General features: G+C 37.6%; 1 protein-coding gene across 1 annotated transcript; it reads left to right on the top strand.

Annotated features, from left to right (window-relative positions):
* The first annotated feature begins 6 nt into the window (after window positions 1–6).
* On the top strand, window positions 7–23,983 carry LOC139737213 (zinc finger FYVE domain-containing protein 21-like). The gene is made up of 7 exons (XM_071647889.1): window positions 7–230; window positions 9,305–9,355; window positions 13,957–14,125; window positions 15,664–15,736; window positions 16,165–16,292; window positions 22,405–22,532; window positions 23,258–23,983. Exons 1-7 carry the CDS (start codon window positions 108–110, stop codon window positions 23,300–23,302), a joined length of 717 nt encoding a protein of 238 aa, XP_071503990.1. The 5' UTR covers window positions 7–107; the 3' UTR covers window positions 23,303–23,983.
* The last annotated feature ends 3,907 nt before the right edge of the window (window positions 23,984–27,890 follow it).

The following is a 27,890-nucleotide window of genomic DNA, read 5'->3' as shown; positions in this document are numbered from 1 at the left end:
CCAACGTTGAACACAAAGCCAGCTGACCGTAGTTCGTCTTGCCGACAATAAGTGCCTGCTCTACCTCTGTTGTCTTTTGTCCTTGCTGGTTCCGTAATGCCCAAAATATGATGGCTACATCTGGTAAGAAGTTAGTAAGGAGCAAGAGCGGGCTTCGCATGGTAAGCGTCGAGGAAAAGGACACAAGTCCTTTTCAAATTCAAGAACCTCCATGGATTCCAGACGAGCAGGTGAGATGTAGCGCTGCCTCAGTGCGATCAGAGACTAAATAAACAACTGTTCTGTTAATACTTCTATGCCTATGGTAGTAGATAGACAAGACATATGTCTAGTTCATATACAAGTAACTTACAGAAGTCAACCATTCAAAGCTGTCCTAAGATCTGATAATCAGGGTCGAAACAGGTTGATGGATAGATCTAGTCAGTAGACATATAAGGAAAGCTTCATACGATAGAGGACACGATAGAGTCTATTTCGCAAGATATATCAGTTTTCACAGTGGCAATCGAGCATCATCAGCCAACTACTGGGCAGCAGGATTATTTATAGATGCCATGACATTGTGACCTTTTGGTTCTCTAGCTTTGTCAAGCAAGTGACTGCAGGGAGGGCACACAATGACCCTGAGCTGAGAGGTCACATGTTTGTTTGTCACTGGAGTGTGTGAGTGTGTTTGTGTGTGTGTGTATGTGTGTGTGTTGTATGCGTACACAATTAAGAAGAGTTTATGCTTCCCAAAGCGAAAATCATGGGTGGATTGTAAGCCTATGTAGCCGACCGGCCGGGATATGGTCGATTTTCATGAAAGTGGTCATGTAATGGCTAACGCTAACTGCGACCAGCAGCCCCAAACGCGTAGCGTAATGGGGCTGCGGACTGTAGCATTCAGGATCATGACGGGTAGTATCGCGGATAAATATCAACTTAAAATCGAAAAATTTCTTCAATTCTGTTCGAATTGATGACTTAATGTGACTCGGTCAAGAGGAACCTGGGAGAGCTACACTGAATTGACGGCCAGCGCATGCGCACACATCACATGCGCACAAATTTCAAATCCATTGACCAGATAAGATGTCTGCACATTGTAGGATTTCGGATCTGGAAAGGCGTAGTATCGCAGTTAAATTTAACCTTATATACTTAAAAATGTGTCAATTTGAAAACTTACTGATGTATTCCAATTATTGACAATCAATGACTAAGTGATTCGGTCAACAGGGATCTCCAAGATCGACAACTGCTCACGAAGACGGGATTTGAAACCTGTGCGCTTGCGCGAGTCGGTAGCACTGCACTGTAGCCTTTTTGACCAGGCACTCTTGCTGCGCGACATCGTGTGGCGCCCGATCACTCGCTGGGAGCTGGTGTGGGCGCGTTTCACTCGAACCCTTTCGCTCGCCACTACACAGCGGCAGCGAAAGGGCCTGGTTCAAAGGTTAAAATCATCACGACTCTCATGCGTTATTCATATCGCCAATGCGTAAAGTGCCACGCAAAGGTTGCATCGAAAGCCAAAGAATGAACGGGAGGTACATGTGTATATGGAAATGATCTCGTAGAAAAACATCTTTTCAAGACTACATGGGATAAATGTGGAAATTAACAAGTGAACGTTTCATATGAATTTAAGGTAAGAAACGTACATACGTTATAAAAGTAAGCATTTTGTTGGTAAATTACGAAACTTATAGTTGCGCGAAAATTTGTGTTGCTTTTCCAACTTACAGAGATAGCACTCTTTTGACTTAGGGCCAGGGCCCTCCCACAGTATAACTGTGTTCAAGGAGCGCCCAGGTCAGGTATTACCTGGCTCATAATGGCCCATGTCAGTCATGTGACTCATTGCTGTTAGTATTAAAATGACTGGCATAACCAATGATTAATTTACAGGGTTGATGAAAAAATATGCTTGTGCTGCCTTGACAGTGTCTTGGAACTATCCCTGGACATATGAAGCGAATCATGGCATCAGATTACTGTGAAAGTGGACATTTTTGTGCAAGTAAATTTTCCCGTTCTGCAGAATTAGTAAGATCAGATCCGCAGTATCAAGACATTACATACATGTAGTGATACATATATGACAAGCAAAAATATTCGTGTGCTTTTATTTTTGCGCTAGTTTCTGGTTACGAGAAATGCATGAAAATATATACAATGGGAAAATTTCCACTTCTACAGTAAATGAAACAAACAGCAGGTTCTTCCTGTGGGCCTGCGGCATTTCAAGTTTCGCCATCAACTAGGAGCAGAGATGCCGAAGTCGGAGGGCAGCTGGGGTGGGAATTTTAGGTGCATAGAACTGCCTGAGGGAGCAAAACAGTGGGAGGTGGGGGGGGGGGGGGGGGGGGGGGGAGTCATCGACGGGGGGTTCTCGCTTCCCTTGATAAGGAGCTTTGTTTTTAACCTGTATATTGTGTGATCTGGTGCATGCTTAATATCAAATTAGAGTAACCTTGAACCTTGATGAGATAATCCCTGAAACAGCTCTTTCTGAACTAAACTGGGATGGGATGTGCTTTGACAGTAGGTGACGGTGCAGTCGTAGCATATTTACAATAAAAATAGCAATGTGCACACTAAAAATTCTGTAAGAATTACAGCAACATAGTAGAACCCACAGGAGGTAACATCACATGTAACTCTCTGCGGGCGAGCACTGTTCATGGGCTTCTTCACATGGCCTTCATATAATGTACCTTGGAAATCATACCTTAGAAGTTGAAGTTTGCTTAAAGTCATACTGGTCGCTGGTCCAAACTTATTTGCCCCTCGCCACCATTAAAGATGATTAGGTTCTGTGTGAAAGGCTCTATGCTGCTGGAGTACATGGACGGTTGAAAACTTTGACCGGGTAAAGTCATCTGTCTTAACTGCCAAAAGTTCCTTGAGATTTGTGTTAAGTGTGTTAATTGAAGAGGTATCTACTTCATAAGATGATAGACTGTTCCATTCTGTTATCACTCTTTGAGATAGAGAGGATTGCCTCAACCGTAACGTGACATGCTTCTTCAAAATCTTAAATCGATGTCCTCTTGTTTTGCTGCCAGATGAAAAGTCAGTTGACTGGAGATTATCTACTCCCTGTGCAATTTTGTAGGTTTGTATCATGTCTGATCTGTGACATTGGAAGCCAGTGAAGGTAGCTTTAGGTGTTCAAGCAGTATTATCCGTATTGCAGATGTCGTTGGGGATGCACTCGTCTAGATCATGTTGCTCAATGTTGCACATTCTCTATTTTCGCAGCATCGTTCTTCATTTTCTTCATGGCTTTGGTCATCTAGTCTACCAGTACACCTTCTGGTTGAGAAAGGGTTTCTTTCTTCTTCTTCTTCTTCTTCTTCTTGTAATATGAGCAGTGGCGTATCTAGGGGGGGGCAAGGGGGGCACGTGCCCCGGGCGCCACTCCTTGGGGGCGCAAAAAACGAAGAAAAAAAAAACGAAGAAGAAGAAGAAAAAAAAGAAGAAAAAAATGAAGAAGAAGAAAAAAAAAAGAAAAAAGAAAAGAAAAGAAGAAGAAGAAGAAAAAAAAAATCGCCCGGAAAGGGAGGGAGAATGGTGGTGGGGGGGGGGGGGGGGGGGGGGGGGCAGAAAACCAAATCAAACAAGATGAAAACAAAACATGATGATGACGCGGACAAAATGACAATGTTTATTGTGTTTACACAAGAATTCCATGTTCTGTAAGCTGAAATACAAACATTTTCGGCTCGCTCGCTGCGTTCGCTCGCCAAAATTTATATAAAAGAAGAAGGTAAGAACAAAACGTGATGATAACGTGGACAAAAAATTAATGACAATGTCTATTGTGTTCATTCATGTCATTTTATATTTAGCTGGCAAGCGGCTGCAATTTCTTTCGTTCTGAAGCGATAGCCAATTGGATCAAAAGAAGGCGCCAACGGTTTCGAACATACGGGGGGGGGGGGGGCAAAAAAACAACAACAAATCAAACAAGATAATAACAAAACTTAATGATGACGTGGAAATATACAAACTTCGGCTCACTCGCTCGTACTAATTTAGAGTATTTTTTCAAGTCTTCAGTTTGTTGGTATAAATTGTCATCTATAAGGTCGTCACTATAGAATCTTGATTAGAATTGTAAGATTTAATACGCAAAAAATGACAAGAGTTCCATGTTTTGTAAGCTGAAATACAGAAATTTTCAGCTCGCTCGCTACGCTCGCTCGCCAGAATTTATCCAAAAAAAAAAAAAGGAAGAGAAAGATAACAAAACGTGACGATGACGCGGACAAAATGACAATGTCTATCGTGTTCACACGTGTCATTTTATATTTAGCAGGAAAAATGTTACACGGAGCAGCGGCTGCAATTTCATTCGTTCTGAAGCGATCGCCGATTGGATGAAAAGAGGACGCCAACGGTTTCGAACATACGTGGGGGGGGGGGGGGGGCGCGGAAAAAAAAACAAATAAAAAAAGATAAGAACATAACGTAATGATGACGCGGAAATATGTGACCGTGCACCTCAAAACGAACATAAAGTCGCACACACTGATTTTGCGTGAGGACTGGAAATAAGTGAAATGGGTCAACCCAGCCGAACTTGACTTTTTCATATATTCTGAAAGAGCGGGTCTTCTTTTACATTATCCTAAAATTTGGTACAATAAAACGGTCAGGAAAGTGTGTTTTGTTAGCAGTTTATCTCAAACATTTTTGGTAGAATAGTGTGATTAGGTGTGTCTTTAGAATCCCTCTTTCATTTCTGAAAAATCTTGTCCGCACTCTTCACTTTCAACTCTAATAACTTTTGAAAAGATAGTGCTACTGCTTTGAAAGTTGGCATTAATTATGGACAGAATGTGTTAATGAGGCATGCTTAATTTCAGTATAATCTGATAATCCCTTCATTGTTGTTACTCTGGTGGTTTACTTCCTGTTTTTTTGTCCCATTCATCGCACAGCCAGCACGGTTTGGAAAAGATTAAGCGCTTGAATAGACACTGTACTTCAGAGCCTCTTTTCTCAGTTCTCACCTATCCTGAGTTTGTGCTTTCTTTCCAATATTTAGATAGGTTAGGAGAGTCCATTTCATTTGAGTTATACATCATTTTAAAGCTGAAAGTCTGCTCTTTCAGAATATGGTCTTAACTAAAAATTCATGTCTGGCGACTTTTTGTTTGTTTTGAGGTGCAGGGTCACATATACAAATTTCGGCTCACTCGCTCGTACTAATTTAGAGTATTTTTTTCAAGTCCTCAGTTTGTTGGTATAAATCGTTATCTATAAGGTCGTCACTATAGCTTGATTAGAATTGTAAGATTTGATAAGCAAAAAATGACAAGAATTCCAAGTTTTGTAAGCTGAAATACAAAATTTTCCGGCTCGCTCGCTGCGCTCGCTCGCCAAAATTTACCCCCCCCCCAAAAAAGAGATAATAACAAAACGTGATGATGACGCGGAAATATTGTAAGATATGATTAGCAAAAAATGACAAGAATTCCATGTTTTGTAAGCTGAAATGCAAAAAATTTTGGCTCGCTCGCTGCGCTCGCTCGCCACAATTTATCAAAATTCATTACATTTGAATCACCCTCAAAAGACCCCTTTTAAGTGCTTGAAAAAGCATATCATATGGACTTTGTTTAAAGCGTATATATCGGGACCATGTGGAAGAACAGACATATTTTGAAAATATGACTGAACAGGCAATCCCCCGTTTCTTCTGTACGTATATGCAATGTATATGTAACTTGTAATGTGTGTATTTTTATATGAAGACGGAAATAAAAACAAACAAACAAATAAAGTCCCTACCGGGATGGGTATAGGGTTGAACACTTTTTCAGAAATTAGGGGCGCAATTTTCGCGCTTGCCCCGGGCGCCGTTTTCCCTAGATACGCCACTGAATATGAGGCATGACTACCATTCCTAATGCATGAAACTTGGTACATGTACAAACTGTACATAGATCTGAAGGAGTTTTGTGTGCAAGCAGCCTCAATGACATACATTTGCAACATGTACACACTTTACTTAGTACATCAATGACATTTTGGGAAGCGGGACTTGTGAGACAATGTCACAAGTGGTTGAATTTATGACAATTGCAATTCGCAATGATGAAATTATAAAGAAATGTCTGTTTTCAGGAAAGAATTATTACATCTTCATTATTAGTTTCACCTTGCAAATGACATGGAGTGCATTTGTGTTACTGGAGACTGTTTTCTTGAGTTGTTGATTTTGAAAAAAAAAAAGAAGTTTACCAAGTTTACCAGTACCACATATGCAGTATTTGTGCAGACAAATATATTTTGTGGCTTCAGAAGCATGTATCTGTATGGAGGTGGTTTGTCCATGCCAACTGGGATGGTGACCTTTAAATATAGTATTCAAAAACCAGATGATATTAGTTGAGATTCACATAAAATTTTGACTCCATGCCTTCCTTTTCCCTCAAATGTACCTTTCCTTCAGTGTAACTTTCACTTTTGAATTACATTTTACCTAGAAATAATGGGTGCTTGTACAGTGGGTACATGAGAACCTGAAGCTATCTTCAGAAAATTTATGTAGCTCAAAATTTTTAGCTTTTGAAATAGAAGGATATTCAAATATTTTCTTGAGTATTCTTTCCTTTAAAGCAATTCTTCGCTCATGAGTCTGCACATGCTGAAATGCCCTTTGTGTTATTGTTGACCAGTGACATGCTTGCTAATGATTGATGTAATTTTCATGCAATTCATATCCTTTCCAAGAGAGAGAGAGAGAGAGAGAGGCGGTGTGTGTGTGTTTGTACATGTGTGTACTGCATAATATTTTTCATAAGTACCAGTACCTATTCTGTGTAGTGTGTTTTACATTTATGATTGCTTGTGATCATTAAATGCTGTATGTGTGGGTTTCTTTGTGATGATTCATCGTTTACCCTTTATTTGGAATTGAATGAGGTCCATACAGTTGTAATTTCACCAATCATGCAGGTATACATCCCTATTTACAGATTGTGCAATGAGAATCTCGCTGCCTCTGTGTTATTCTCCACAATTAGATTTTAGCAATTATGTTTTGTCATGATTTTTAGGACAGATTATAGTTCATAGGTTATTTCAGAATACCAACTTGATTCATAATACACAGAATGTTTAATATTACATTCTTTATTTCAAATTAGTGACGTAGGAAAATCTCTTAGGTCCATCGAGACTGTGTGCCATACAAATTCCTTTCCATACATTGTAGGTATTCCGTACACTGTACCCGGTATATATAAAATTTGTGCACTTTCGACTTATTGGCACAGAGTGGGTTTAGCGTTTTCAGAATACAGCCCAACCGCATTAATGCCATTGCCACACTGATCACTGAATGTGCTATACATTTATTTTCGTTGATTGCTGCAAATTTCTCGAGTCAACTGATATCTGCAAAAATTAACAACTTACGAAAACAACTGATACCTGGTATCTGCAAAAATTAACAACATTACCTCCTGTAACACTTATTCCCTGTAGATTGTTTCCCAAGGTAAGAAATGTTCACTTTTCTCTTGAAAAGGGTAACAACAATTCTTTCTTTGACAATTGCAAATTCAGTCACTCACAAACTAGCCTTACAAAGAATATTATATCCGGAAACTGTGCAATATAGAGGGATACAGAAACCTTCATCAAATGTGATTATGGTGTATTTGACTGATGTTGTTACAGATAGAAAATGCCCAATTCAACGAGGAACACTGTTATAAAGGGCTCAGTTCAGCAAGAGATGGTGACATGCACAGACTTTTTAATCCTGATTGAATTTTCACACCAAGATTTTTTTAAAGTATAACTTTTACACGTATCAAGTGTTTCCTGTACTCATCTTCAGCCCCTGTACCCGAGTCTATTACATGAGAAATGCCCGAGATGAAGGATGTTCTCCAATGAACGTTTTAGGAGATAACTGTACTGTGGTCATCTTCTTAATGCCAAACTTGCTAGCTTTGGGGACAGATTTCAGGGACAGCTTGCACACTCTCTCTGTAAAATGATGCTTTTCTTGACCGTCTCTAGATTCTAGACGAAATAAAGTGTGCCAGCAAGGATTGAAGCACCACATTACGAGGGTTTCCCTGGCTCGTCATGTGGACTAATGATCTTGTGCTTTTGTGGTGCTTGATCATTTCGATTGAAGCAAAAGTAGTGGTTTCTCATTCGGTAATCAGCGTATCATTCACCAGTGAGCTGTAGACTGCAATTCTGTCACTTAAAGGTTGCCTTGAAAGCTTTGCTAGCGCTGTGATTTTTTTGCAGACCAGGGCGGCCGAGGGTGCAGTCTCCGCAGTTCTTGCTGCCCAAAATAGTAGCTGGTTGCTGACTTTAAAAATAGCCCGAAGATGGAGTGGCAGTTAATTGCAAGTGTCTCTGAAGAGCTGCCAATATGCACCATTGCCTTCCTGAATGATGTGTAGAAGTGGTGGACTAAAGAAGTGAGGTGGGAAGGGGGGGGGGGGGACGGGATCCAGACGTGCTCTCATCTTCATCCTAGGTAGGAAGTTAAAGCCACTGCCTTGGATTGCCATTATGTGTGTGAGTGTGTGTGTGTGTTTACTGTTATTGATTATTGTCACACCTTTAGGCAGTCAGAATATGAGAGTGTGCTCTTTAGGGATAAAGTACAAATTAGCGCAGACATAGTGATTAGTGCGGTATAGAATGAGCCTGCATTCTAAATATCACTCAAATTATGTGCTGCAGGCAGGAAAGAGTCTCCACCATACATTCATTGCAGCTTCAGTGAAAAGGACCGAAAGTATCTTATTCGTGGAATTGAGAATATCATACGTTTTAAATTAAAGTGCTGAGTTCAGATTTTTTATTTTATTGCTTATTTTCAACTACCGGTATCAGGATTTAAGAGTATAGAGTAAGCATGTTTTTGTTTGTTTGTTTGTTTGTTTGTTTTGTGTGTGTGTGTGTTTTCCTAATTTGATAGTGGGAGACTTTTATCATTTTATGCTCATGTTTGCACACTTGTATGTTTGGCCAGGATCAATTCCATGTTGAGAACGTTATGAATAAACAATATTGTCATTTTAATTTTTTTTTTTTTTTTTTTTTTTTTGGGGGGGGGGGTCTAGTGCAGAAGCTATTAATTATGAATATTGTTATTGTGTTGTGATCATCAGTGCCATCAGGTGGTTAGGATTAAAGAATTAAACATTCATGCTTTGTCATATCATTCATAGTCATATAATTCATAGTGATATATATTGGTGTTTGTAGAAATTTTATTTAGTTTTCTCTCTGACACTTATGCTTCTGTATTTATCTTATTTTTCAGTGTTTGTTCTGCATGAAATGCCAGGCCAAGTATGACCTTGTGAAAAGAAGGGTAAGTTCATGTTTGATATGTTTACTGATTATGTGCTTGTGTTTACTTTCACGATATTGTTCCACAATATGCATCTTCTTCTACGCATTATGTGGAGTATGATGTTCTAAGCTCTACTCCTTGATGTGCGCGATCCATTCTTGTGTAGTTCACTGCCATTCAACTGAATATAGTCATTTATGAATATAGCATGTTTTGCTAATCCTTTTAAATTTGATTTCTATGAAACCTGGGGTCTGTTTCATGAAGTTGTCACATAAAAGTCCGTACAGGAATATCAGAATGGCCAAAGTCCCTCAAATGTAGCTATTACGAGACTTTCAAATCCATTTCATGAAGTCTCTCATAGGTGTGTCTTATGAGCGAAAAGTCTCTCATGAGACTTTCATGAAACCAACCCTGATCCTATAATGCTATCATATGATGAATTTCCAACTGTTTAAACATCATTTTATCAGAGAATGCCCCCACCAATCATCACTACACATGAAAGGGATTGTTCCATATAAAACTGGAGAAGCACTCTGAGAGCGGAGACCTCTGCCAAGCAGCTACACTGTAATTTCCACCAATTATCTTGTTTTCCCATAGAGATCATGGATCATAGAGATTTCTACCCATATGTACATGTATGCATGCTGAAAATTGCCCGATTTCCCACACATAGAAGCCTTTTGTTGTAAACGTCATCAACTTCCAGCTGCGCAGTGCGCCTTGTCCTAGCAGAAAATAGAGCATGCACTTTACTGCGCGTATGAAAACCTCAATAAAATGCGCAGCTTGGACTCCCAAGTTCATTGACCTGGCCTGCCAAAATATCGAAAAGCCTTCATAAAATCCATAAAAAATTTCTGGATCACTAGCAAAAGTTAATCATCTGTTCCTTTTGTCATTCTCAGCCTTTTCTGCAAGTTTCATCCAAATCCGTTCACAACTTTTTGAGTTATTTTGCACAAGGACAAACGAACCAACCAACAAACAAAACAAACCTACGGTAACGAAAACATGTAACCTCCTCTCTCAGCGGAGGTAAAAAAAAAATATGGTGACGATACAACAGATTGCAATGTCCTATGAGCCATCCTCACTTGTCTACAGGTTATATCAAGCTTTGTGCATTCATGTGAGTGTGAGACATGGTATTAGTATCATGGATTCGCAGTATTATGAACTACAAGTACCTGTGCCTGTGTGTGAAAGAATGCCCACTTTCATTGATTAGATCACATAATAGGGAGCACATCCCCACCCCACATGCACACAGAAACATAATATTATGATGTAGATCAAAATATTCCTGATTTCTCTTCGCTTTTCTGAAAGTTATATAAGGCTGAAGAGTACATTGTACAACTGTATATGTGTGTGTGTGTTTTTAGAGAGACACAGACAGATAGAAAGAGAAAGTAAGTATGGTTGGTTAATCATGATTTTACAGTTCTATGAGCAATTAAAAAAAATCATTTGTAGGAGCGAATCTCAGAGGATATACATGTATTGGTTTAGAGGGCTCATGCTGCACTATTTATTGAAATTGAAATTGAAAGGGTATTTTATTGAATAATGTCCATTGCAGCCCGCAGGCTGGATTGCAGACACTTCACAGAAATAAGCACGATTTAATGTCATTACAACAAAATCCCCGTTCACAGTATTACTATGACAACAATCAATATCACGTTCATCCCCCCCCCCCCCCTAAAAAAAAAATATATATATATATGTAATCATCGGTTGATTGCCATAGCAAAGTTTAGTAATGTACTATTTTGTGAAGATACTTCTAAGAGATTGTGTACTGGCAATGTTGTTGGTTTTGTTTTGTTTTGTTTTATTTTGTTTGTTTTGTTTGTTTTTTACATATGGCATTATGCTGAGTGCTCCATACCCCTCCCCAAGAAAACGATATGTTAATATGTATATTTTATATGTGTGTGTGTGTGTTTCTTTTTTCTATTCATTTACTTCATGTTGTGACCTTTGCTGACTGTTTTATACAGCCAACAACAGAGTGTTGTCAAATTATTCACTGCAATTAACTACATATAAAAGTTTGAAGTGTCCAATCTGACACCAACCATCATATGTAGGTAAAAAGGAACAAAATATGGATTTTTTTTTTATCACCCAGACAATGATATCAGTGCTTCAGTTCAAATAGAGCTCTATACATAAATGTGCTTTTTGCACATGAACGGTATTTTTGTACTGCCATTAAAATCTCATCTTGCAGAGTGCAATAAATGTGTGTTACCGATAATGTTGAGAAACATTTCCCTACTGGAACTTACATTTTCAATACAATTCGATGAATTTATTATAAAAACCCTAACAATGCCTACTTTGCAAAAATGATATCAAGAAGTAAATAAAGCAATTGAAAAGAGTGATCCACTAAAAAACAGAGCTTGTAGATGTGGATCACTCAGTAATCAATATGCAAGTAACATATCATCCAAAATGTACAGCTGTATCTATCAGTAGGTATGTTGAATAAGAGCTTTTGTTAGCTGTTACGATAAAAGCATATTGTCAACAATACTAAGAATAGTACAGAAGACGTATGAATGTAAAATGCAATATCAATATTGCGGCATAGACAATGCATCATGTATATTGTATATGTACATGATATACTTTTCCCAAAACCCACCTCCATGTAGAGATTTCCAAATCAAATGCCAGCTTTTGTACACACTATGCGTACCTTTAAAAGTCAGGAAGATTCAGTGATGTATGGTAATGCTCTGGTCCAAGCGTCTGTAAGCTGAGATGCCCCCCATCATCGGAGGACCATTAGTGTTAGCATAGGTAGCGCTCTCAGTCACTGACTGACTCCCGCGAGAATGTTTTATGCCATGCTGGGTCTGGTGCACTTTTCTTGATTATCATCCACAAAATTGGCATTTGTGGAAATGCCTCCGAGATTTCCGTCACCATCTCTTCTTCTTCACGGAATCTGGAGCTGAGATGGGGAGTGATGGAGAAGGCCGGTAGGCTTGTCAGAGAAAGAAGTTAAATGTACTATGCACAGCAAGTACATCATAGACAACCTGTTCCTCTAGGTGAAGGGATTCATTCTGTGCTATAATACCATACAAAGTCTATTTCGGACTAATGTTTCTTTTATCTTAAATGAGATAGAGGTCATTACTTGCATGACTCTCAGATGTTTTTATGAGTCGTGAAGAAAATAAATGCTAAATGAAGAAAAAGAAAGAAAAAAGAAAGAAAAAGATTAACCCACTGCAACAAAACAGAATATCTTATGTCTCTATGAGATATCTGTTGATGGCAATTCTTACTCATAAACAAACAAATTATCTGTGTATTCAACCCCTTATTCAGGAATTTAATCTATGCGACACAGATTTGTAGACTGATGTGCAAAGCTGCAAATGCTATTTAGGAGGTCCATGTTTTTGTACATTTTCTTGTGTGTAAAACTCGAAATGATTCACAATAAGTCTTTGTGTTAAGGTGCAACAAGCAATCATGATAGTTTGCTCAATTGCTGTGGTTTAATGTGCAGTTCTAATTACAAGATTATAGATACAATAACATCGGCACAATTTGTAAAAACAGCAAAATTTGGCAAATGAATGTAGTGCTCAACAAGAATTGCATTTTGTCAGAGTTGTAGGATGACCAAATCGTGGAGTGTTTGAACACTAAGGCCTGAATTCACGGAGGTGGTTTAAATTTAAACCATGGTACAAATTTAGACCATGGTCTAAAATAAGCGTTAAATAGGCGCACCAATACTTGCGCGCATCAATGCACGTTTTTTTACTGGATGGCTGTTAGCGTACGCAATCTGTCAATCATAAATACGCAGAAGAAATATACATAAACCATGGTTTAAATTTAGACCACCTTCGTGAATTCGGGCCAATGAAGGAGAGTTTATAGACTTTGTCCCATTCTGATTTCATTGAGATAAAGCTTGAAAAAGTAAACATGATAATCTATGGCCATATGTGCCTTAATCTTCTCACCTTTTGCTCCTAGCTTTTCGTTTGTTTACCATGATTGTTTTATGCATGCCAATTGATCCTAGTAGCATCACAACTGAAAAATATTCAATGTATAAAGCAAAATAGATATATGATGTTTTCAATCATCTCAGTTCATGTGTGGAAAGAACGCTTTAAAACCAGTTGTTTTGACTCGGTATATGACCATCATTCTCAAATGTTAATCTCAGAAGATTCAATCATTTTTCTGTAAACTACAAGCTAGGTCAAGTGCACTACAGAGCTGTATGCTATAGCAGCTAATCCCATGAAATTCTCAACTAAATGCCCTTTCGACATAACCGATGGGGAAAAAAGTAATAAATGGAGGAAACACGAAGGTCATTTTCTTCCATCAAAGAAGATGTCACTGAGATAAAAAGAACAAAAATTTGTTCTCTCACTAAACCCTTTACTGGCATAAAGATCCTCTTCTGTTTTATCTTTTGCAGACTTAAAATAATGATGCCATAGTGCCGTACTAAAATGAATACATTTATTTAGTGCTGGCAATGTCAGTTGCCCCACATTTATTATGTGTATTTTCGTGTCACACATATTGTGCATTTTCATCTCCTCATGCAGCACCATTGTCGACGATGCGGAAAATGCTTCTGCGGGCCCTGCTGCTCCTCGAAGGTCCCCCTCCCCCGCATGAACTTTGTTGACCCCGTCAGACTCTGTGAGGACTGCGCTGTTTTCACGCGGAAGGAGAACGAATTCTTTAACAAGCATCTGAAGGCACTGATGAATGGTGGGTTTCTTTTAACCCGAGTAGCATCTAAGTAGGAAGAAACTGCTATAAATTAACTGATAGGCAAGGTAATGGTTTAGGTATGAGTAACCATTTGAGTGTATGTCCAAACTGTGCATAGCATACTTGGATAGTTTGTGCGTTTGTCTCGGATTTTTTTTTTTCCGGGGGGGGGGGGGGGGGGGGGGGGTGAGATTTTATCTTTTTCATGCGAAGAAGATATCTTTTACAGAAGAGCAAAGGACATTTGTGGTGACAGTTTTTCAAACCAGAGGTTCATGGCCACTTCAGTCTTGAGATATATTTATTGTTCTTCAGGTACAGTATGTATTTATGCATTATTCAAGAAGTCTAGGAATTAAACCACTACTTGATTCTGCCTACCGTGAAATAGAAATATTACTCCAGTCTACACATGACTTTCAACTCAAGGGTGGATATCCAACTTGTGCACTGGCAAGGCATGACAAAAGATTTCATTCCCATAAGTGGGGTGCAAGGCCAGTTTATGTTGCCAATTCATTTGTACATGTTCTCTACAGTGCGTTGTAGTTATCCAGGGGGAGTGGGCTAGTAGTCAAGTGGGTTTGTAAAGGCACACATTATGTCAGTCTCTTGTGAATGAACATCATCATCATTGAAAGAAAGATATTATTCAGAGGGGTGAAGGCTCAGGTTTGAGTTTCTTCAGTTTGTAGAGGGAGACAAACTGAAGAAACTCAAACCTGATCATCATCATTATTTCAGTTAAATATCGCTATGCATTGCTGTGATAGAGATAAGTTTATGCCAACCTTCTGTATCTATTACTTGATGGGATGCAACTGAGCAACTACGTCTTGTGTATTTCCTAATGTTTTCAGTCCAAGTTGTTACTGGTCTCCCTCGCCTCCTTTTCCCTTCCACTTTTCCTTAAAGGGAATGTAAACTCAAAGAGCAATGTGGATTGAGTGAAAGCAGTAACATTAGTAGAACACATCAGTGAAAGTTTGAGGAAAATCGGGCAATCGATGTAAAAGTTATGAATTTTTAAAGTTTTGGTGTTGGAACTGCTGTGTAAGGAGACTACAAGAGGTTATGACGTATGAGAGGACTACAACATTAAGAAAATATAAAGGGAATTCAATAGAAATTCATTTTTCATGAAAATTACACATTCCATCAACTTGATACTGACATATGTTAGGGGTAGCACTTATTCCACCTGCTATCTGAAAGCGGTTAGTCAAGTACTCTTTCATTTTGCTATAAAAGTGATTTTTTTTTTTTTGGGAATTCCTTTTATATTTTCTTTATATTGTTGTCCACTCATACGTCATAACCTCTAGTAGTCTCCTCATCCAGCGGTTCCAACACCAAAACTTTAAAAATTCATAACTCTCATGATGTGTCCAAAAAGTTGGAGCTTTGGAGTGACTGTCCCCATACGTACTGTATGACTAACCCATATCCAATGAACAATGAATGAACAGTGTTACTTTTTTTTTGATGAGAAATGCATGAAAGTTTGATACATTTTTATATTTTCTTTTCTACAGGAAGCAATTTCTCCATCATGAGCCCTCAAGAAGGCAACACCACCAGTTTCTGCAAGCTGACATCCAATCACAGGTAGGGGGCTCCAGTCACATTATGCAAACTATAAGATACACATTCTTGGCACAATCACAATTAAGAGAGATTGTGTCAAAGCAATGTACATATGTATTAGAAATGTAAGAGATGCAAATAACATTCAAGCTGTTTTCAAGGGTAAATTCACTTAAAAGAGTTAATGGTAGACTTGGAAATCAGACTTGTGCCTTATGTATTCGGAAAACATTCTGCAAGCATTGAGGGTATTGATTACCCTGTGGATGATGATTTACAGAAGTTTGTCAGCAGTACATTTGAAATACTTGAAAGAAGCTAGAGAAAGTATCTACCTTTGATAGTCAAACTGCTCTCTCCAGTTTCTCTGTTTATTCATCTTTCTCTCTTGATGTTGTTTTGTTTTTATGTTTCTTTAAAAAAATAAACCAACTATTAAAACAAAACAGAAATTTGCTGTTCAGCGAGGAGAAGCCGGACAAAGAGAACACCAAGCCAACTGTGTGGGTTCATGATCCCATAGCGCTGCAGTGTATCCAGAACCTTAAGATACAAACTGTTGAGACCAATGTCAATGGTGAGTTGTGAAGAGCTAGTCGCAGTAGAATTTGATCCTGCCTCATAAGCCATGAAATTGTTGAAGTGGTTGACACAGAAAAAACATGCCTGCGTGCAGAAAAGCATAAGCGCAGCAAACCTAAGAAGTTTTGCATGTGAAAAAAAAATTGTTATTGCAGAGCTGTTACAAGTTTCAGGTATAAGCTTTAATAAATAGATACAGAGAAACATGTGTATATCTGAGATTAAAATGCCATAGCATTACCAACTTCTTTTCAAAGATCATACTAATGAATTCTTGTGCGTTTTGGGGGAAGTCATGAAAATGTGTGTATTAAATCACACAGCCACTTCTTGTGATGCATTGATGAATTATGCATGGGTATCGATACTATTCAGAAATTTACATCTTTGAAAACTGTGGATAGTAGGAAAGACTATGCGTTTACACATCTGAAGTATTGATGTAATGGCCTGTTTGGGCCACTAAAATGTTGAAATTAGACATTTTGGTGCCCCCCCCCCCCCCCCAAAAAAAAAAAAAAACAAAACAAAACAAAACAAAACAAAAAACAAAAAAAAAAATTATAGATGTGTGTGTAGTGGCCCAAAATAAAAGCACATGTGATGATCAATTTTTAATCTTAGTTGCCCAATGTGGCCACCAAAAATGACATTTTAAAAAAAATTTGTTATCCCGACATCAATTTTTAGTGACCCCAGGCCACTGGTCCACCACTAATGTTGATCCCTACATATATATAATATGCCCTTTGTCAGTTTTGTTTATAAGATGTCCCCATGACAGATAAGGAATTTTTTTGTTTTTTTAAACCCGCATACCGTATATGATTTACTGCCAAAATTTTGGAGCTTGTTTTGTCCAGGCCCAGAAAATTGTTTGAATATATGTTATGACATACCATCTGCTCAAGAGTAATACGCTAACATGATTTATCAGTTGCTCACATTAAAGCAGCTCTTTCCGATGACAGTGAGTCATGTTCAGCTTTTCGAGAAAATAATTTTCACTCAACTCCATTCTGTGTTAGAGATAGTTTGGCATGGTATCAGGTGCAAAATCATGTTTTGCTTTTTGAGAAGGCATGTTCACACTATTTTAAATGTGAGTTATAGACAGTTTGAAACCTAATCTCTTGCAGAGACAACCTTGGTTTAAGACTGATTGGATTGGCAAGGGCTAGAGCCTTCCAATGCTGACTATAGTTATTAATGATGGTAACTTTTTGGAATAGAATATTCTGTGTGCAGGTTATTGCCACACAATATGAAAGGAATTGCAATTAGTCTTGATGAAAATCTTTTGTCGCTCTGTTTTGTTCTATGTCATGTCATGGTATGAATTCTAGCAGAGCATGCTGTCAAGATTTAAAGAACAATCAAGCCTGGCAGATGCTGATATTTTGAACTACTATTCAAGGCTGCATTAATACCAAAACAAGGACAACTTTTAAAGGGATGGTACAGTTTTGGTTGAGATGGGGCTCCAGGTTTCCAACATTTTTTTATGACAATTTTTTGAGATAATCAGAAACCTGTTATGAAATATGAAAGAACCCATAATTCTTAAAGGAATTCAAAGTTCATTTGATGAAAATCAGTTTTGAAATAGCTGAGATATCCCAAACAAAGTGGTCCTAATAAAAGGTGGGACCCACCTTATATTTGGATTGCTCTGTTTTACTTTGTTTTTTGATATTTCAGCCATTTCAAAACCAATTTTCATCAAATAAAGTTTTAGCTCCTCTGAGAATTGTATGCTCTTTAACATTTCGTAAAGTGGTTTCCCAAATAAGTATCTCGCAAAAAGTTTAAAAGCTGAATCCTCACCTCAACCAACCTCAACCAATACTATGCCATTCTTTAGTAATAAAAAAAAAAGAGAAATAGAACCTGTACTCTTTAATGTCAATGTCCACAGTAGATATTGCTATTATCACCCAAGATAATCACTACCACATTTTTGTGGTATCATTTTGAAAATAACTTTTCTCCACTGCTGTCATTATGCATCGCTCATCCCTAATGTTTGGTGAGTTTCACTTGAAGGGTTTGTTTGCAAAAACCAGTAAGTCCATTTTTGAAGATTTTGAAGTACGATTTCTGTCATAATGTACAAAATAATACCTTTTAAATGATATGTTGGTCACTACATATAAAGGTATATTTTTGAAGTTATGGTCAAAAGAAGCAAACATTTTCTTATTACTCTCTATATTTTTCTTGACCTTTAATCGCAAATATCTCTATTTGGCAAATATGGACTTATCGGTTTTTGCAAACAACTCTTCACTTGCTTGTTGCTGCCCTGTACATGCTGAAATATTAACCTAAGCATTGTACGAGTGCAATGCTGGAAAGTCTTGTGTACTTGTGTGTCCTTACCTGGTATTGAAAACCTGTTCTAGCTTGCATTGTGCCCCTTGCATTATTGATTATCTCATTAATCTGGCTTGATTCCAACTGTAGCTCAATAAACCATTGTTTCATTATTCCTGCTCCCCTTCATTGATAATATATTTTTGCCCCCTGGTATTTTGCCCTTGTAAATTTTGCTCAATATTTGTGAATACAGTGTTAGATAATAATTGGTGAGTGGCGGTTTTGTCTGAGTCATACATGTTAAAAGCATAGGAGACAAAAGGTACAAGTATGAGCGCTTGAATGACAATAAATTATTCAACATGGAATCTTGGGGTAAGCTCAGTAATCATTCTTGTTCATTCCCCTAAACATTTCTTGCTTAGTACTCCTGACTTGTATTTTTGTATGCACACATGCCCCAACATTCTATCATACACTGCATTGTTTTATCCATGTTAAAGACTAGTCTTCCTTCATCATTGTGGATATTGTATGAGAATGTGATATATCCTTTAAAAATGACATTGGCAGTAGTAGGAAGTAGGAACCAGTAAGAAGCAAAATGTATGAGGTATTAAGAAAATCATTATTTTCTCCATACCTTTAATAGAAATGACTCAATAAATAAACATACAGGTAATTAAACTTGCTAAATACATGCTTACTGCACGATGATTCTGTAGGGAAAGATTTGGGTCATGGAGTCAGAGGTCAAGTGAAAATGCTAAAATCTCATTATAGTTTTCCATATTTTGGAAATTTCTCTATAGTGTATATTGTCATTAGATTTGTTGTATATGACTACCAGATAGTGATTATATGCCAATCACTTCATACTGATGTCTCACATGCTTTGGAAAATAATGCGATGTAGTGGATGCATACCAGTCGCCATGGCAACATTTCTAGGTTTCTTGTGTAGTGTATGTATGTGTGTGTTTGTGTTTGTGTGTGTGTGTTTATTGATGTATGGTTTCCAGGGATTTGTGTTGCCATTTGGCCAGAGAGATCTTGCAGCAAAATTCAATGCGACCTTCAGTGAAGCATCAATTTTCTGCATCAATTGTGCTATAAATAGATCAGTCTGGTATCAAGTCGAGGGTGGCAAGTGTCACTTCATGCTACCATTATGGCCATTACACAGCCGACCTGATTTTCATTTGTTTTTGTTTTTTTATTTCATCCCATTTTTTTTTTATGCCTCCGCCACGAAGTGGTGCCGGAGGCATTATGTTTTCGGGTTGTCCGTCCGTCCTTCCGTCCGTCTGTAATGATTTTTGTGGACAGCGTAACTAAAAAACCTTTTGAGGTCTCCTAATGAAACTTGGCATGTATGTGTATTAAGGGGTGAAGTTGTGCCTATCAACTTTTGGGTGCACATGCTCAAGGTCAGAAGGTCAGAAGGTCAAGGTCAAATGCTTAGAATTTCACTATTTCCCACATATCTATGCAATGCCTGAAGATATTTTCTTGAAACTTAGTGTATACATGTATTACCCAATTAAGATTCTCTTGTGAAAGTTTGGGGTCATTAGGTCAAAGGTCAAAAGGTCAAGCAAAAATGTTAAAATTTCACTTTTTTCTCCGTATCTTGGAAATTGTTCAAGGTATCTTCATGGAACATAGTATATGTGCATGTACTAACTGGCAGTGGTTATCTAGGGAATTTGGGGTTCATGGGGTCAAAGGTCAAGGACAATACTTCAAAATTTTACTATTTCCCTCTTGTATGCAATGCCAGCAGGATTTTTTTTTTAATGTAGTATATGCATGTATAACCCAATAGAGATTCTCTGGGATTTTTTTTTTTGTTGTTGCCAAGAAGGTCAAAGGTCAAAAGGTCAAAGATCAAGTGAAAGTGCTGAACTTACTTCTTTCTCCATATCTCGGAAGTGGCTCAAGTTATCTTGAAACTTAGTATATATTTATGTATATTTTGCCTGACAGTGATTCTCTTATAAATCTTAGGGTCAAAGGCGAGATGAAAATTATAACAATTTACTGTTCAATACAGAAATTGCACTTTTTTTCTCCATGCCTTGATATTACTCAATGCATAAACTTATGAAAGGGTCAAAGTCAAGTTAAAGTTCTTAAATCCCCAAATACATGCTCTCCTATTCATTCAGTTAAACATAGGTCAAGGAAGGTGAACATTCAACACATTTGTGACAAACTTGTCATTTTAAATATTTTGCCAATTTTGTGAAAATGTAATCACACATTGTCCACATGAACTATAGACCTATTAGGAGAATCATGCATTATGGCGGAGGCATACCAGTCGCCATAGCGACATTTCTAGTTTTTTTTTTTTGCTTTTTTCTTGTGCTGGCAATGCAAAATAACAAATCTGTTTTATCTGCGCCTTCAGCCTCGGTGAAATAAAACTGCATGTAGGCTAATTATGCATTTTTTGTGCCTATAATCAGGTATAGTGCATTCAAGACCATAATACTATTTATGTAATACTGTGTTCCATTTCCTAGTATCGAGCACCGGCTTTAATCCCAGTTATGATTTCATTGATTACCCAAAAAAAAAAAAAAAAAATGTGGCCAACAGCTGTATTTGAGACTGTCTGCTAGTTTAAAGTTTTATTCTTGTTTGATTTTGTATATGATCATCAGATTCATGATTTCAAGTGCACTGAGCATCATAAAAGCATGCCTGCATGTACTTCAAGTACTTGTGGTGGAAACAAAAGGGGGGAAAAGTCATGTGGGTGCAGTCTGTAAACAGGATTTCCTTCAATGAAACCCTAGATTTTTGACCTCATGGCTCTCGGCATTAAATACTTCAAAAGACCAAATGTGACATATATTATGATCATGCTTTTGCTATGTGCTTCATCCCATACTTCCACATCCAGTTTTGAAAGGATCTTGTCATTTTTGCAGCAAGCATGTGTTCAGGATATTATTGCTAAATTATCTCATACATTATTTGAATCAAAGTATGAATCCCTCCCCCCCCCCCATTTTTACTTTCTTTACGCATAAAAAAAAAGATCAAACAAGTGCATTTTCCATAGATTTGCAGACCTAGTGTTTCTTTTCCTCATGAGGAGTCTTTCATGTGATAGAATAGATACAGTATGTATCAACAGAACATTCCAGTTATTGTTTTAAAACATATTTAAATGTATCCTGGATCTGTTGGGAGAAATTGAGAAGTGAGATAATGCATATGTCATCACTTGACCTTAGCTTTGTATCATAAGAATAGATAAATGTTTTGAAATGCTATGTAGTGCATGTTTTTATCCTTGCTTCCTCATACCTTCAAATGATTGGTGTTTGATTATAACTGTAGTACTCTAAATAAATCTAGGCCAGTCGTGAAATTGAAGTTATAGAAAATCACACCATACATTGTATATGTTATTACATTACATATTCTCAGTATGTAGTACTGATAATTCATACAGTATCTTTTAAATACTAAAAAGTTGTTAATTCAGTGGGACAAACCAAAATATGATGGGGAAAAAAACCCCAGAAAGCCCATGTACAGGGTCAACATCCAATCAAGTAGTGATAAAGAAAGCAAACTCGTATGATTAACAACAGGATTACTCTTGATTTCTTTGACACAGAAAACACTTCATCAACCGTATGTGATGGGCATAACACTTCATAATGTGCTTGGTATGAAAGTGTGTCATCAGAAAAACCAACTCATTTTCAGAGTTTTGGGAGCCATTTCTATTCTGATATTATTATGCCCCTTCCTCCTTTTCACAGGTCATGCCATTCCAAAAGCTGTCACCATCCACTACAAGTACATTGACGAGATGCGTGAGGTCACAATCAGCGTGAACGAAGACTCGACCAAGAAGCAGTCCACAGCTTGGATTGTAGCCTTGCAAAAGGTACTGTGCTGAGTGCACTGGAGGGAAACCAAGCTTTTTAGGGTTGTAGAGCATATCATTTAGAAATTAAAACAAAAACAAACAAAAAAAATTACACAACCCTCCACTTTAAGAAAAAGATAATCTATGATCAGAAATCTGAATCATCTCAAAATGTCGAAAGAAGGTGCAAATACTTTTGTGTCGACTTTTTATGGTTATTCGTTATTTTTGTTTTCCATCTAACAAGATGGCTGGGTAGCCCATATTCAGTTGCACTAGCTTGTTTCCAAAGGGTCCAGTTATATGTACCCTGGGTGGACCATGTCACAGGATTATGCACCATCCCTTGCTCTTTATGAAGAATGAATGAAGCAGTTTCTTTTACATGTATGGGTTGTGACTCTCTCATATACATACAGGTGACATCCATTTGGTGTCCTATCAGAGGGACAGATTTTTTTTTTTTTTTTGAGGGGACATCATGATAGCACATAATATTGCTCAATAAGACGTTCTTATTACCTCTTTCCATCAGAGTTAGAAGTGTAAATATCAAGATTATGTCATTACTTTATGGGCAGTTGAGTTGGGGAGGTAATATGTACTCTTCAAACACTTTTAATGAGTCTTCTGTCAAAGGTTTGCTTTTAATTAAGCAAGAATTGTCATTTGTATGTTTATCTGTTCATTGAGTGGTAAGATGTGAAAAGTAAATCCTATTTATTGTTGTTTTTCTCGAGCAGGCCTTCAAGCTCTTGGCTGAAAATAGGGTGAAGGAGCAGCCATAGTCTACAGGAGAAGGTTGCCATGGAAACGAGAGAGAAACATGTGACAGTTTTAACTCAGTATTGTGATTGGACTGGTGTGACTGTATTGTCCACCCCATCTGGAGAAGCTGAATGTGGTTAGCAGATATGAAACCAGTGATCCCCCGTCCCTTGTATCCATTGTCGCCATGCCTTCGAGTCGCGGACCCCTTTACATCCTAGCAGCATCGTGCCCATTTTGCAACGCAGGTCTTCACTTTGCCCGTAGAGCACATCTCGCGTCAGTGTCAAACTGTGTCAAGCTCTGCCTACGTATGTTTATGTAACAAAGAAGATCGAGAAAGAAAAAAATGTTCATATATATTTTTTATGAGTGTACATACGAAACTAGCTGCAGATTATCATTGCACTCTGTGTGGACACATACTCATCGTGATATCTACTGGTATACTGTTTTCGTGATCATTAATGGTAGGACCAGCGAAGGCTTGAAATGGATGTACCAGATGTCCTTATTTATATTATTTTATCTTATTCATGATGAGACCGGCCTCATCATCCAAGCCTCTAGGAGCGTGTCATCCCTGATATCAAGATGACCATGATCTAGGAACTGATGCATCCCAATGGAAAGACCAGAAGAGTGAAATACTATGACTGCCCTTATTTTGTGGTCACCTATCGTCTTGTTTATTTGCCCGTTACACCTATGTTATTCATCACTGATGTTTCTGAACAATGTACATCCAACCCAGTGTATGCCTCGTGTGAATATAGCCCCAAGCTGAGTGCATGGCGCCTTCACAAGTGTCTATTTCTTTTTTTTTTCATTTCAAAGCAGATCTTGTACATTGCAAAAGTTTTATGATAGAGATGTGCTTTTTGTCTTACCCATAAGTGATAGCATGCATAATGGTGACACTCACATGAAAAAAAGAAATGAATCTATAGAGAAATGCCCTCTGTATATGAAGTTCTGTTCTCATGGTTTCACTCTAAGGTAGCAATTATTGTTATTAAATGTAGTACAAGGTAGTCTTCAAGAAGCATATGTAGCCACCACTTGATAGTTGTACAGGATGAATGCCATAGACCCGATACAAAGGCTCACCTAAACTTGTCACACAGTTTCTTGTTCCAGTTTTATGTTTGCGAAAGATGTGTGTTAGCTCAGTACCTGCCATATTTTGTGCAGTCTCTTGTGTACAGAGTTTATCCGAGTTAGAAATGTAAACAATTTTGAAACTGCAGAAAATTTTAACCGGCTGTAGCATGTGCATGTTTCCTCTGGTACATTATTTGTGAAATATTAGCACTTCATATGTTCCAGTATTGGTACAGGTAGTGACACTATACAACCGGAGGCATGGTAGATGTCAGCATTTTTCGTCATCTGTTGAAAATGAATATTGCACATGTATGCACACTGGCTGTTAAGAACCATGGTGGCTTTGTCTGTCGATACATTTTTTTTTGAGGACCATTTGCAAGCATATGAATATTTCAAAATCTGCAATTCAGTTTTGTCCCTGAGAGCAAGATAGTTTCATAATTTTGATGTCACGTTTGGTGCTAGTGCTGGTGCTGGTGTTATCTCCCAAATGACTGCCTTTAATCAAGCTCCATCACTGAAGGTCAGATTAGTGCAAGCGATACTGATCATGATTATTAATCCCCAACAGTGATGTTATCCACACACCATCGCGAAGTAGTGCAGAAATTGCATTATGAAGAAGTGATTGTGCTAGTCAAGTATGAAAACAGACAGCCATGAATGCTTTGTTTTAGAGATATTATGTTGAAGAAAGACGCAAGTTCCACATATTTCGTGGCCATCTCCAAAATGCAATGACGTTAATGTACATTTGTAGCTCCCAGGCACAGATTTATATGTCGAAAGAGTGTTTGTGCATCCATGGATATGAATGTGGGTCTCATGCATATACATGTATGGCAACTCTAAACACCAACACAAAACTTGAAATTACAAATTTGATCATTCAGAGGGGCTGGTGTTAACCAGCAGAGAAAAAACAAAACAAAACAAAACAAAAAAAAAACATGTAAATCATAAACAGGAATAGTGGAGCTTGGTTCAGCAGATGTCATCCAGCACTGAGCGTAACCTTAGCTACCAGAACTATTCATACTATCAAGGTCAATCTGTTAACACCAACTTAGTTCCTATTTTGGGATTATTGCTGGTGCTTGTGTTTAGATAGCACTAACACTAGCACCAAACTTGCAATTACCCAGTGTATTCAGATTCAGTACCCTGTGATAAGCAAAGCATTCTCCCTGCTAAATTTCTTAAGGTGGCATGTAGGCTCGTGTGTTGCTGCTGCGAGGTCAGGCAAGTCTCAAGAAAATCTATTGCAGGATTTAGGGCTGCCTCTAGATAACTACACTGTATTGTGAAACAGGAATGCCTGGATTTATATACATGATGAATCAAGCTTGTTTTGTGCAGAGACGTCATAAGATTGGTGACAACACTTATTTTTATTCGTCACCAGAGCGAGCGACTTACCAAGCTCCCTCTAGCAATTCAATATTCTGGACCCAAAAAGTGAAAAAAAAAACACAAACCCAACAACAAAAATGCACCGCGACATCAGGAAATTAAATGAATGTGGAGAAGTTGGTTTAATTGTGTGAAAACATATATATATATAGACAGTGTGAACGCCAAGATTTGGTTGTCAAAACATCTGTAGCTGTCCTTCAAGAGTACAAGGATTTCAGAATGTACTATGTTGATATGGGAAGAAAAATATTGAAAATAATGATATGCTAGTATTGATCAACAAAATTAGCCCAGTTTTTCTATTCATACTAACATTTTTATGACTCAAGGAATTGTATTAGACTAGATAATGTCTTCAGTAACTAGACTTCTTTTTTTCTCTGGAATACATGAATTTGACTGAATGTCACAAACCTACCTAAACTGACAAAATATACTGATAATTGTTGTAATCACAGTTTCGACACGACTTAGAGGAAAACCTTTCAGTTGAAGGGTGAATTTTTGTTATCTTGCCAGATGTTCTAAATTTTAATTAGTATGTGCTCTTGAGAGATGTGAGTACTAAATATGGCAATGCTGATCTGTTGTTACTGTACATACATGTACATATAGATTTATAGAACAGGATGTTAGATGGTGAACGTCCTGAATTGACAACTCTTGAATTATTTGTGTTTCTACCGTTATCAACCAACTTTATTTGAAATGGTGATATCTTTGAGGCTGCATTTGGTATAATGAGCATAAACAAACTTTTCAAGGTATTAATCAATTTTACATCAGTGACTATTATTATTTCATTTCCACTCAATGCAAACAAGGTCATACAATTGTAAATACTGTAATGTAATGACACATTAAATTGTACATATTTTAGCGGACATTATTATGTTTCAGTCAAGCAATTCGAGTAAGATCGAGCAGAGATGATAATACGAGTATGTGTTACCGAAAAAAAGAGAAAAATATTGAAGGTGAATGAAAGGAGTTGTTTTAATGCCTTATAATTTGTTTGTATTAAGTTGCGGCATGCATTACCCCTGTGCCTTTTAATTGATGCAATGTGCTGGGTTTGGGGTTTTTTTCCCCCCTCTCTTTGTGTTATGTGCCATTGATAAGTTTCAGCATATGCCATCTCTACATTAAGTTGAAGAAGCATTGTTATATTTTATTCTGCAAAGTTATGTCATTCTTATGATTTAGCTGATGATGATTGCATTTTTTTTTTTTTTTTTTTGGGGGGGGGGGGATTTACCTTACATGTAAATTCAATGTAAATTTCTGGAGTCAATTATCAAATATAAAAAAGTGCATGTGCATATGAGAGGGATTAAATTTCTAGGTGATTTTATGAGCAAAATTATGAGCAAAATTACAAGCCAAATGGGCAAACTTTGAGCAATTTAGTTTGTAAAGTGGTGCCATAAATGTATCATAATAAACAGTTATTAAGACACTGATCATACAAATTTTGTTGAATCTAAAGTACCATAAATGCATGTGAAATATCTCTACCATCACATATCAAAGAGAGGCATTTTCTTGCAGTGAAAACCTGCTCGAAAATGATGTGAGGAGTAAGTCTAGATGGACTGGGGAAGAAGGCAGACCTCAAACCCGTTTGTGGGTGTGAGATAGAAATAGTGCAAGCCCAGTTGTACAATTAAGATTCTAGTTTGATTTTGCCTTATTTGATTTTTTCAATTTATTTATTTTCACTACAGCCAGATCATTGAAGTGTTTGCGCTGGTCTGAATTGGTCGGAGTGAATATCACTGGAATGTGTTAGGTGTCTTCTACAGCTGTACTAAAAATAGAAATAAAAAGATTTTGAGAATACGTTCTATGCTGTTTGGTAAATGTAGCAATGGGAACATGGAGGAGATTGACTGAAAGACAGAAAAATATGCACTGTCCAATGCAAGACCTGTCACATATAGTACATTCGATTTTAGTTTTTGTTTGTACTTTTCAATGAATGAATGAAAATAAATTATTATATACATGGTCACATGGTGTAGGAAATAATGTACCGTGCATACAGTATTCTCCGCTGCCATTACAATGCATGGCTTTCCG

This window comes from Diadema antillarum, unplaced genomic scaffold (genome assembly GCF_040938485.1).
Source record: "Diadema antillarum isolate AM-2024a unplaced genomic scaffold, OU_Dant_1.0 seq00000685_RagTag, whole genome shotgun sequence".
Classification (NCBI taxonomy): Eukaryota; Metazoa; Echinodermata; class Echinoidea; order Diadematoida; family Diadematidae; genus Diadema; species Diadema antillarum.
The sequence above is the reverse complement of the archived record's forward strand: the minus strand, read 5'-3'. Positions and strand labels throughout refer to the sequence as shown.